The sequence below is a fragment of the Linepithema humile genome, chromosome 1, assembly GCF_040581485.1.
Source record: "Linepithema humile isolate Giens D197 chromosome 1, Lhum_UNIL_v1.0, whole genome shotgun sequence".
NCBI classification, from domain to species: domain Eukaryota; kingdom Metazoa; phylum Arthropoda; class Insecta; order Hymenoptera; family Formicidae; genus Linepithema; species Linepithema humile.
Genome location: NC_090128.1, coordinates 34511298 through 34524682, shown reverse-complemented (window position 1 = coordinate 34524682; position 13385 = coordinate 34511298). Strand labels below are relative to the sequence as shown.

The 13385-nt window shown below is 37.5% G+C and overlaps 1 protein-coding gene across 1 annotated transcript; it reads left to right on the top strand.

Annotated features, from left to right (window-relative positions):
• LOC105675719 (uncharacterized) lies at positions 1–13224 on the top strand. The gene is made up of 14 exons (XM_012373064.2): positions 1–529; positions 2195–2355; positions 2493–2699; positions 3368–3569; positions 6790–6950; positions 7069–7200; positions 7321–7500; positions 7609–7824; positions 8115–8504; positions 8953–9165; positions 9231–9394; positions 9932–10079; positions 10327–10441; positions 11346–13224. The coding sequence occupies exons 2-14, from the start codon at positions 2203–2205 to the stop codon at positions 12728–12730; spliced, it is 3666 nt and encodes a 1221-aa protein (XP_012228487.2). The 5' UTR covers positions 1–529; positions 2195–2202; the 3' UTR covers positions 12731–13224.
• Positions 13225–13385: the final 161 nt, after the last annotated feature.

Below are 13385 nucleotides of genomic sequence, written 5' to 3'. Positions count from 1 at the left end.
TATTCCTAACCTAATATAAAACGCGCTATAACACGCTATTCAACGGTTATTGACGCACAAGCAATGTGAAGATAAACACGCTGCGCATTACTTATTCCATTTCATGTGTCGATCGAACGCGGTTATTCCCGCATAAAGTAGTGCAGTTCCGGAAGAAATCGCTGTGACTGTCAGAGCTCTAACATGAATTCTTGATTGATCCTAATTTCTTATTTATCTGCCCGAACTGGACACGACTCGTACGTAGAGAATCTTCTTTCGTAAAAATGCTCCAGAATCGGCTATCGTTCGTGAAAAACAGGTTCACAGGTGGCGTCGTGACGCCGAACGTCGGCTTCATTCGAGACGCGACGCTTCCTCGTGTCGCACGTCGCGACGCCCGTGTGTCATATTTTACGTCTGACACCGGCGGTTCGCGTACAAACGCGAACAATTTCATAACGCGTTGCCGAGCACATTAATCGACCTGCATGATCCAGTTAATCGACGTACACAAATGCCGATTACAGAGTGAAGCACGGCCATTCAGGTATTTTTTTTTCTTTCGATGCATTGCCGGATAAATCACTGCGTGGATATAGATCTCGCGACAGATCTGATTCCATTTTTTTATTTTATGTATATATGTTTTTATTAAAATTTTTTGTCAAAATAAAAAACACGTGTATTTTACACGTGCCTGCAGATATAAAAAAAAACATTTATTTAATTTATTTGCAGAAAATCTAATACATAAATTTTATTTCAAAAACCTGTTTACACTTTGAATTTATTGAAAAATATAAAAAAGTATGCAACAAAAATTTTTGATTACTGAAAATTTGCATAATGTTTTGCATAATGTTTCTGCATAATATTAAATTTCGTGTAAAAAGGTATAATTACAATATTATATTGATTGCGTTTACAATAATTACAATTTAAATCTGGAAAACACATATGACAATTTAATTTTTGTTTATTTGCTCATTGCTTGTTTAAGCTTAAAAAATAAATGCCCAAGTATCTTATGTTTCAAATAAATAATATGACTTCGTTATACACTAATTAACATAACGTTTTCCTACAACACACGTGGAAATTCATATTGTTAAAAACTCATGAAACCGTACACGAAAAGCTTTACTTATTATTTAATGCTAACCTTGCCATATTTCACAAAACTGAATAGATACTGTAATTCTAAAAATTTATTAATTTATTTTCTGATGGACTCAAAATTTATAATTGTAATATACTTATGCAATAAGAATGATACGTGATTACAAATTAACATAAGTAAAAAGTAAATTTATATTTTTTTTAAATGTATTGTGCTCATTAAAAAAAATAAATAAATAATATTTTTTAACAATATCCCAATTAATAAAAAAATATATTTAGAGAATGTTTAGTGATAAATACGTGTGCTAATATAAATAAAAAAGTCATTGTACACTATTTATAATAGATTTGCATTTTAACGGATTCCATTCACGTAATACATAGACAGAAACAGGGAATTCACCGATTGTTCTCACAAGAGGAAAGATCGGAGTATATTCCAGATTAATTAGGCACACATCGCTTACGGGTATTAAATAAATCGCCGGGAGATCTAGCACGATAGTGCACATGCTAATGGAATTTTAACTAGACAGCAGGTTTTTATATCCTTACCGCAATATAATTGCTGAAACCACATGACAGCGCAATACGATATTTTTCACGAAGTGTTAACAAGAATAATTTGCATAATTGAGCAGATAATTATACAGAGAAACTTTTAACGAATCACTTATTAGATATGTATATTATATTATTCAAAAAAGTTCACATGAAATAAAAACATTTAGTCATTCTTTACGCGGACTTCCAACAAATATTAGCTTTCGCGTGTCATGAATATCACTATTATTTTCCACATAACCCGCCGATTATTCATATAGCATGTTGAATATGCAAGCGGAAACGTTCGAATGCTGTAGAACATGCGAATCAATAACGAAAGAGAGCCATCAACGACGAAATGTCTGTGAAATTTATTTGCTGATCTACGGATTGTAGAATGTATATTAAGAAGCTTTTGTACAATTTCAATAACAAATTTCACATTTTATAAAACAAGTTATGCAAGCAAAAATATGATGCTTTTACAATTTATATTATGATACTTATAGTATGCATCATGAATTTTGAAAATATTCTGTTACAGAAATTCAAATGAATTCATCGGCCGTAAAAGCTTGGTTGCAACGTGGCGAACTTGAGAAACTCGAAAATGTTGTGTTAGAAGGTCGAGGTACGCGCCTGTTAGGTGAACATTCGCCCGATCTTAGAACTCGTGTCTTCCTGAAGGGACTCCCGAATTATTTGGTAAAAAAATTATCACTAATTATATAGAATTTTTAAACAATCAACAAATTCTGCCAAATTAAAAAATTATCGTTACATCATAAATTTTATTTTAAAAAATTGATAAAAATTAACATTTAGTATCTGGTTTATTTTAGACAAAGATTTCTCAAATACATGATGCTGTTGCGCGCGGCTCGTTAGCCGAAACGCAGAAGATCATATCCGAATCGAAGAAGAAACTAGCGATCGCAAAGGATCCTTGCGGCACGCCGTTAATACATAAAGCGGTCTACTATGATCAACCCGATATCGTCGCCTGGCTAATAGAAAATTATCCTATTACTCCACAACAGAAGGATAAGGTACATCGCTTTCTTTCGGGATTGCTGTCTAAGCCATAAAGACAAAGAATATACATGACAAAAAGTTTAATTGCATTCAATGTACAATCAAACTGTTCTAGTTAAAAAGTCTTAAACATCGACTTCAATAAGGAAGGACTTGCTTAATGATAATTTTGGTGATCGCAAAATTATTTAGCAAACTTTTCTTAAAGAGTTCTATTTCGGAAGTAATGTCTACTTGATTATCTTAATTTATAGTTCTAAATGAATATAAACTTGAATCTAAACTTCGATCGATTATATTATATTTTATAACTTATAATATTCGCGAGATCCAGTTTCGTGATAAGCCACACCGCAACGCAAATGTTTGCCCACTCGCTCGTGAAGAAGCCCCTGAATAATCGAGTGGTTTCTTTACAACAACGTTTGTAATCGCGATTTCGCGTCGCGTGACGCTGATAATAACGAAGTGTAAACCACCTGTTCTTTCCTCGCATCCATTGGTTTGCGCTAGTAGATACACGCAGACCGAAGGTACAGTTCTGACCCTGCACATCAATCCTAGAACACCCTCTCGTGCAATATTCTGACTTCTTTCTTGCGTCGATAAAAATAGCGAAACTTTGAATCCAATTGTAATTAAGCATTTATATTTCATGTATCTTGCGTTCCATTATGCGTAGGAAGGGAGAACAGCTTTGCACTATTGCTGCGCATGTAAAGATCCTGACGCGATCTGGGATCTTCTCATAGAAAACGGATGTGACGCTAGCATTTGTGACAAGAGAGGCAATCCGGCCGCTTACTACTTAGAACACTCCGCGGAAATTGAATTACCAGAAGTGGAAATAATGTCTCGACGAAGAAAAAGTACCGGAAAGGATTGTAAGTATTGTTATTCTCATTTTATAAAAAATAAACATTAGATTGCACTTAAAATATTTACATAAAATTATTTTAAAAATTATATTTTTCTTTCTTTCACGTCATGCACGATGTTTTTTTTTTTTTAATAGATAAGCAAAATATGTCTTTGCAAAGTACCTTATATTGTTAAGTTATGCTACAGTACGCCTCCTCACTTTTCACATTCATATTTAATAGCTATGTACGTCTAAATATTACATGTCCCGCTCGTTTGCTAGCGAGTTATTAAAACAATTAGAAAGAAACGTCGCGAATAACTTGAACAACCTTGCGGTGTATCATAGCAATTTTGTCGATTTTCTACGTTTGCGGGTATAGATTCCTCGCCTTATACCCCACATATCCGTTTCTAATGATCGTGAAAAATCGATAGCACATAAATTCGTAAGGCAAGGCTAACTGCGCTCGATACGACGACACGAGTGAAACGAGGAATTACCCGCGGATACCCGGTACAAATTGTACAGTATCTTAACGCAAAAGATCAAAGCTTATTGCCTTGCTGCAAACACACAATTCCGATGACACGAGAAACTCGTTTACTCGTTTGTGTCTTAGTGCGTCTTAAATATTTATTGCGCTGAATTAGGACATGGATTCTGACATGTGGAATAAATTGTAATAAATTGCAATGTAAGATAATCGTATAAAGTGAAAAACTTTTTCCTCGTTAAATGGCTTTGCACATAAATAGGTCATGGGTCGAACTATCGTCAACGAGTAAGAGACCGAGTTCTAATTTTAGCAATGATAAGAACTCATCCTCCATTCTTCGATCGCATTGGCATGCTACCAATTGCGCTTGAAAATTAGAGTCCAAGCAATTTCCAACAAACACACATTTCAATAATCGTCTCCTCTCCGTATGCGATTATATAAGAAATTTGCTAAATTACTTACACAGAATGCGGACAAATAACGTGAATTCAAACGATAAATTCAAATTAATCTTTCATCTTTTAACGCTACATCTTTTGTGTAAAAAAAACACAGCGGATAGATATATCATGTAATTCACCTATTATTTGTCATAGAGTTAAAAACATTGTTGCCTTGTAACTACTCATTAAATAATTTTATCATAAAGAAATTCGATTGTTACAACCTATTATTTTCGTGTTCGTTTAATGCTCAAGAAAATCTCACCGAACGATCAGCTATAATAATTTATTAGAAACACCGAAGCACGGCAACTAAAGAGTTGTAAACAAGACTGTATATCACAAGTTTCCCAGGTTAACGCAATGTCTATATATTGTAGATGCGCAACTCGCGAAATGTGTCAGTATTATGACGACCCTGCAAACCGCTCGGCCTCCTGGAAAATTTATTAACCGACGCTTGCGCACGCCATTCGTGTATTCAAGACGATATAAAATATTAGGTGTAGCGTGCATGCAACTATTAGCGAAGACGCTACATCGAACTGAACCCGATCAAATTCATTTTTAACGATAGAAATCCTAGAGTACAGCGGGCAAAACTATTCAGATATATTATGTCGTCGCAAAATACCAAGAGTATCAAATCGAATGCACCTAAATTATGCAAATAATCCTTGCCATACGGCACAACTTTTTTACGAAGCATGAATATTATAATTCAAACGTCACATTAGACAAATTTGCTACAAATAGACTTCAATTTAATCTTCAAGAAAATTTTTTGTAAGACGTAGTTTTATACGAAACACACTCACTCTAATTCTGCCAGCATTTGGCATTTACTGAGCAGTACTTCTCTCAGTATTCTCTCGAGTATTTCAAATATTTAATATCCTCGTAGTAATACACAATTCATAACACACATAAATATTAAATAAATTTCGCTGTCTAATTATAAAAATCATAGAAGACGATCAATCTATTATTTTGGTGACAGTGTTTATGCAATTAAATCTTTAAAAAAATTTTTTCCGAGAATTCTTTGATTTTGTTAATTTTGATTCAAATCTAAATTATTTTTGGATACAAATATAAAATAAATTTGTTAATTACATATGCAAGCTTTGTAAGGTTTCTCACTCATACAATCATAAAAAAAAATTTAAATTTATTAAAGTTTCAAATAATAGACAATAATAGATAAAAAATATTGAAAAGTATATATATACAAAAGCTTTTATAAAATAAACATTTTATGGTGCATAAAATTTTTAATCATTTTTATTTCCAAGCAATGCAAGGATTTAAAATAAATTTTGGATATAGAAGATTTTTAACGCATATAGCTTTGCACTCAAATCGCAAACAAAATCTTTCCACCATCGTCTGTTTTAAAATCGTCTGCATTTTTTACAATTAATTACTTACTGCATAATTATTCCAACATCGCTCGATGTCCTTTTGAACCTCCTTTTGATTCTTCATGGAACACACACACACACACGCGCGCGTTCGCAAAAACGCTCGCATTGCTCGCGAGCGTATCCGAAAATGAAAATCGCGCGACTCACTTTAAACGGCACTCCCGACGTCGCAAGCGAATCGAATTGTCCAATGCGACGTAACGTGCGAATTCCGTCCACGTTTCAGACGACTGCACTTAATTGGGGCACGATTATCTCAAAACAGAAAGCATAAGCCCGAAAAAGGTAAGGTGCGATTAGTCATGAGGTCCCAGTCGGAATCCCATGATAAAAACCGATTTTTACTTCCCTCGAGCCGAGCTCAAAGTCGAGAAGAAAGCCCTTTTCGAAAGAAATTCGCGATCGTGTCCCAATATTTATCGTATCACTTGGAATGCATTCGTCTATACGATTCGCTAGGGTACGTCATTTCATACTCGCACGAAACTATTACGGCACTCCCGATATTAACGACACTCCCGATATTAATTAAGTACATTTTATTACATTACGGAACAAATGTGACGATTTACTAGCCAAGTTCATCCTGTAAAACAAAAATACATTTACATTACAACAGTGTCTAAAACAGAACTATAATAGCTTATCTAATAATAATATTAATATTCAAAATAAATAGAATTTTATTCTTTATATCTTTAATTAATAACTAAATAAAATTAATTAAAAAGATATTAAATGCAATAATCTATGCTTGATCGCGTATGCGAATACATGCAAGTTCCATAACGTGCGGCACATCCACTTTATAGTTAACGATGTGATTTCGCATGTAATAGTATTCGTAAAAAAATTGGTTTCATGTTTTAGCCCTGGACTTTAAACCCTCCAATATTAGAATATGGATACATAACAGAGATATTGGGAAACTGCAGCAGGTGCTGTGGGAGGGACATGGAACTAAACTTCGATGCGAGACCAGCAACAATCCTCGGATCAGAAAATTTCTAGAGGCTGTGCCTTTTATTATGGTATTTTATCAGATGATATAAAATTATTTTCAAATTGTTTAATTATATTAAAAATAAAGACATTTTAATATTATAATAGTCAAAATATGATGAAATAAATTTGTTATGACATCTACAGAGCACGATAAAGGACATCCATACAGCAGTCATTAATAACGATTTGGAAGGTTTACAAAAGAAACTAGAAGAACCCGTTTCACCTATTGTTTTATGCGGTAAAGATGGCAATGGCCTAAATGTTCTACATAAGGTAAGTCCTCAAAAATTGTTCAAATCTTTCAAACTACAAGAAAGCAAAATTATCAAATGGTTCTTTTTTTCATAAAATATAAATATGCCAATTTCATTTAACAACATTTTGCATCAAAAGGCCGCTGGATTGGGATACGCGGACATCGCGCGAGAAATTCTCGAAAGGAATTCTGAAGCGGTATTGGCTCAGGATAACGAAGGGAAGACTCCATTGCATTATGCAGCTGCACTTAAGGACGATGGCGCCATGTACGACCTCCTGGTGGAGAACGGAGCCGATGAGAGTAAACTTGATAACGTAAGTACTTTTGCCGACTCTCTGGATAGGAATCAAATATATCACATAAAAACATTTTTGATAAAAAAAATTCTAATTATATTCTATAATATTTAATTTATAAATCAGAGACAAAAAGCGCCCGCGTTTTATAAGAATCGCCCATCGGATGTGGACCTGTCGAATTTATCAGTGATACCAGAAGCACCGCGTGGTACTAATCCCAAAAATTGGGACTGGAGGATCTTGGAAAAACAGGCTGCGCGAGGAATGAAGAAGGTAGTTAGCAGTGACAGCGCTTTCGGAAGCGCTGAATCCACGATAAAAGATTCGGACGGCTCGAAGGTATATTTGTCATCATACTCAAATTATGCACAATATTCTGTCCAAGCTTGGGTTTGATATATTCATAGTTGTATGATACACATATTCCAAATGTACCATTAATTAATTATTTAGTGCACCGATCACGCGTAGCCGGACATAGAATGGCATCCCGGTTAATACGTAGTATCATAGTTGCATCCGGAATGAATAGTCAAACGAAATCTGTCTTTTTTTCTCGACGGGAAAAGGGGGGGAGTCAATTCGCAATTTCAGGTTTACAATATGAAGGATTACGTTTCGTGGTGCAGAAAGACGAGGAGGAGGCGGAGACCCCGAATGGAGACGAGGAGGAAGCGCAGAATGAAGATGAAGCAAACGGGGATGAGAATAATGAGGAAAATAACGAAGAAGAAGCTACGAATGAAAATGGAGAGGAAGAGGCGGCGGAGGGCGAAGAGGAAGCGGACGAGGAGAAGGCATCTTCGGACGATGACGTAGTGATCGGGCCTGTCGCAGAGCCAACGAAAGACGAGGAAGACGAGCCCGAGGCCGCCGCTAACGAGGACGAAGCTGATGAGGAATCCCCGAAGCTCGAGGAAATCGCCGAAGGCGAAGAGACCGCCGTCGAGCAAGAAGAGAGAAACGAGCCTAGTACCGGTGATTCCGGCGTCGACGATCCTGCGCAAGACGAAGAGCAGGTACTGTCCTAATCGTTTTGACCGCGAGCACTGCACTGCTCTTTGTATAATACAAAGAAGAAGCCGGGATTTCTCAGTCTATGTCCGCTCTTAAGATACGATATGATGTAATAGCTATGTATCATGTAATACAATAATTACGTGTACAATAATAACATTCTTCGAATCAAAATAATATCGTCTATTTATTGTAATAAACTAAAATAAAATAAAAGATTACGGTTTCCCTGACAAAAAACTGATTCATAAAACGATTCATCAACATCAAACTTCTTTTTTTTTTTTTTTTTTTTTTTTACAAACATCCTGTATGCGTACGCAATGTAGAAGCACGACATGAAACAGACGATCGATTCACATGCAGGATTCCCACATGCGATTAATATCTCCTATCGATCGTCTGCGAGTTTCGCTGCCGCGCGCATGATTTTGTACCTAAACATGACAGCAGGTGATCGTTGGTGAACACGAAGAAGCGCCGGAGGTAGAACTGAACGACGGTAGCATCGCCCGGGATTCGGATGTGGACGATCTACTGGAGAATGGCAATATGGAACAATTGGCGGCTATGGTTCTCAACGGCGAAGGCCGACGATTAGTCGGACGACAGTCCGAAAATCCAGAACTCCAAGCTTTTATCGACAACATTCCAGCTTACATGGTACGTCATTATCGCGCCATAATTGATTCGGAACATGCATATAACATGTCGCTCTGCCATATCAGGGAAAAATTCGTGCCGTACATATGGCCGCGCGAGAAGGGAATCTTCGCGATCTACAAAGTGCTCTGGATCGGCGCAAATTTGCAGTAGCACGAGACGAATCGTCACCCCACGGCGCAACGCCGTTACATGTAGCAGTTGTATTTGGCAATACCGCTATCATCAGGTATTTAACATTTTCTACGTACAATGCGGTTTTTCTTTTGCTGCTAAAACCCATTTTAGACGATGTACAATTCATGACCAAATTCAAAATAGAATTCTTGTATGATTACTTTATACCTTGTAATAATACAAAAAAAAAAAACATTTAGAAAATTATAATATACACGTATATAATACATATCAATAATATTTGTGTATGTGTGTATTTTAATTTGTCAAATTCCCCATTATATAAAAAATTATAACTAGATTCCTATTTCTCGAATTTTCTCGTGCATTGTAAATTATCTAAGCAAAGTTAATAAAAAATTCTATATTCTTTTTATAATCAATATCAATGATTTTAAAAGTGTTTCACCAATAAGAAAACCACGCGATTCTGCTCGATAATATGCCTACTTAATTATTACGAGCCGATCGTTGTCGATATTGACTCATGATTTACTCTACGTCACGATAACTTCCATTACAAATGACAGACTATAAATCTGCACTATCAACTCACGTCATTCCCGTGAATATTTTATATCTGATTTAGGTATCTAGCTGGGAGGTTTCCAGAAACCGCTCATGCGATCGATGTCGACGGACGCACTCCGTTACATTACGCTGCGACGCTCGCGGACAACGGTCATTATTACAATCTCTTACTGCATCTAGGCGCGAATCCTTTAGTAAAGGACAACGTGAGTGCTAGCAAAACGTTTTTTACGATTTTCATAGCAATTACACAATTATGATTAGAATTAAGCGGAACAATTGCGATCCTCGACCAAATAATAAAATTAAAAAAAAAATTGTGATAATTAAAATCGTACGATACATAAAAATAGAGAATTAATTCAATGCTGATAAGCATTTGCAAAATTTTTCACGCATTAAGTATTTTATTACGAATATAATATCCACGAAGAATTATCTGTTGACATGTAGTTCGAGCAAAAGGCGGATTATTACAAGCAAAATCAAAGCGACCTGTCGCACAAAAAGCTTCTTAACGATTTCGGGGCCAGCGAGAAGCTTGCCGACGAAATGCTGAGCGACAAAGGTATTTCCTCATTTGAGGCATTTTAGAACATCATCGTTAACGTATAAAAACAATTGCGATGAATCATGTATTGTGATTGAATTGTTCAAAACTTCGTAAAGATCTTCGACAGCACTTGGCACAAGAGTACGTTATGTGTCGCGATTTCGTGAAATATCCATTAGCTGTTTTTTCCCTCGCACACCTCGGAACTTCTTTAATTCAATTACTCTTGTAACATACAATTTTGTTTACGATCGATTTATACTTTTTTAGACAAGCGCAATCCGGTCATCCCTCAAATGCCGCGTAAGAATCCCAATCGAAAAACTAATTGATCGCACAAGTGTTTCCCTTTACTGACTTTCTTGTTTTGTGGATTGACTTGGCACTTTGTTTGATTATTTTCATGACAGCACGAAATATTAATTCAACACTTGACATTTTAGCGCGTTTATCGAGTTGAAATGTGAAGTGTCAGTTCGCCATTTACACATGTCGATTCAATATTTTGTATTTAAGCACATTATCTAATTCGTAAAATTAAGAATTTTATAATTGTAAAATAGTAATGTGACTATAAAACGATTAAATCGCTTTATAATGGCACATCATACAGTAATTACAAAATTCTTAATCTCATAATAATTATCTTTTGCAAAACTAAATACTTTTCAACATTAGATGCGCAAAGGATCATTATCATAAATTATAAGATGTATGATGTAGCAGTTTTGTTTATGAAACAAAACTTTGGAGTGAAATATTTTATCGAAAGTCCATTTTCAATATTCATTCTTCGATAAATCGTCACTAATGTTACCGCGAAATTTGCTTGCTCGCTCTATCGCTCAACACCGATGGCTGTTAACCCCGGCTGTTCTTTCAAACATCGCTGCCGTCGATTCGGTCGAGACCCCTACAGTTCCCGGAGGTGATATCTACTCCGCCCGGCGGGACGTGAGCGAGCCGGAGATGCTGTCCACGCTGGAGCGTTGCTTTCGGTTGCTGGCGGGCAACCGGCGATCGTCGACGCCGAAGACACCGAACGCCGGTACACTAGTCGCTCGTTGCCTGACACGGCCCGTGTTCGATTTGATCAAGCACCGTGTGACTCGCATGGACCACAATCTCTTTGACGTGATCTGGCCCGCTCTGAAAAGGTACGGTACCGTTACGAGCAACGGCACTAGCAGTGAGCACGTCAACAGCGCCAGGTCGACCATCAGCAACGTCGCCGATGACGACCACGGTTACGGCGTCGTCGCGCCCGACTTCGAAAGCTACGTTGTCTTCACGGAGTTCTTCGACCCTTTAATCCGCGAGCTGCACTGCGTCACCGCGAGCGGCGATCTGCTCGACCATCCGCTACCGCGTTTTTTCAACATAAACGAAGAGAGCGAGGAGGTCTCACCGAACGAACCGATTGTCACCGCGATCGAGAGCTACGATTTGGACGCGACCACGAAATTCATTCAAGCCGGCATTATCGAGTGCACCCGAAACCTAGCCAACTACAGTCTACCGTTGACTCTGACGGTCAATCAATTTGAGGAAGTCGAAAGGGAGATCACTAATCAATTAATGAGCCCGGAGATCAGCGATCTAATGGCGGAAGGCAGCAGTGAGGACGAAGCCGGAACCTACTTCACGCTCAACGAAATTCTAGAACAACCTAGCCGAATACGAGCGCAATTGGCAGCAGCCGGTCTACTATTACCGCTCACGGAGTACGAGCCGAACGACGATCGTCGTCTACATGGCAAGCACTGGCCCTACGGACGCGGCGTGTACGTCACCACCGTCGGCGACCTTGCCGTATGGGTGAACATCCAGGATCATCTGCGAATCGTTTGTCGCACCAATGAGAACCGACCAGGCCTGGTAGGCCGCGCTTACGTCAGGGTAGCTAAACTCATGCTGATGCTCGATCAGAAGCTGAAATTCAAGCGAGACGAGAAGCTAGGCTTCCTGACCGCGCGTCCGCACGCTCTCGGCAACACTCTCAGATTCTGCCTAATCATCAAGTTCCCCGAACTCTCGAAAACGCCCGATAATCTGCGACATCTGTGCGTGGTGCGCGGCCTGAGCATACGCGACACTGTGAAGAGCGACATGGTGAGGGTCAGCAATCAGCAATCACTGGGGATCACCGAGCTGCAGACCCTGCAAGATTTTACCAAAGCGGTGCACAACATCATTACGTTGGAGAAGGAACTGTCGTTAAACAACTCGATGAAGATCGCCAACCTGATCACCGGTATATTCCGAAAGCGGGTAAACGCGTCGAGAGGCAAAGTCAAGACATAAACGAAACAATACCTACGATTACGAGAGACAATAACTTTAAATTCTAAGCTCTTGAAGACGATCCGAAAAATCTCTCATCTTCTTTCCGTTTAATAGACAAAAAATTACAAAGAAAAGTACAAAAAGTTCTTATATTTTAAAAAATTCATCAAATGATCATCAACCTACTGTCTCGAAAATTTTACATGACGAAAATTCTACTTTAACTTAAATATATATTTAAAAAAAGAAAGCAAAAGAAATGATTCATCATTTACAGAAGATTTCTATTTGATTTATAATGAAACTTATTATTAATTGTAATACCAAGAATATTCGACTCATTAACATTTTATGCAACGACTTGATTCATCTATCTACATTTGACACATCAATAATCGTCGATTGCCTTCGAGAGCCTGCGTTGTTTCCCTTCTCTTAAGTCTTTCTATAAGAAACGCTTACGCTTACTCATGGAAATCTGTGATAATAATCAGCCAACATTTGACCGTCAATTACTTTTTTCACAGACTGAATTCTTTAGATAACCCTTAGGCTATAAATGAGCGAGAGGGAGAGAGAGAAAGAGAGAGAAATGCGTTGGAAAGATATGTGAATACGTTATTTTGTTTTCTCTCGTGCACCTCGGGCGTCTCTCTTAACGAAATTACGCTAA

Coding starts and splice junctions, on each gene's coding strand:
- LOC105675719 (XM_012373064.2), top strand. CDS start 2,203: ATGAATTCATCGGCCGTAAAAGCTTGGTTGCAACGTGGCGAACTTGAG. Junction 7,501..7,608: donor ATGAGAGTAAACTTGATAAC/GTAAGTACTTTT, acceptor TTTATAAATCAG/AGACAAAAAGCGCCCGCGTT. Junction 9,166..9,230: donor ACAACATTCCAGCTTACATG/GTACGTCATTAT, acceptor CTGCCATATCAG/GGAAAAATTCGTGCCGTACA.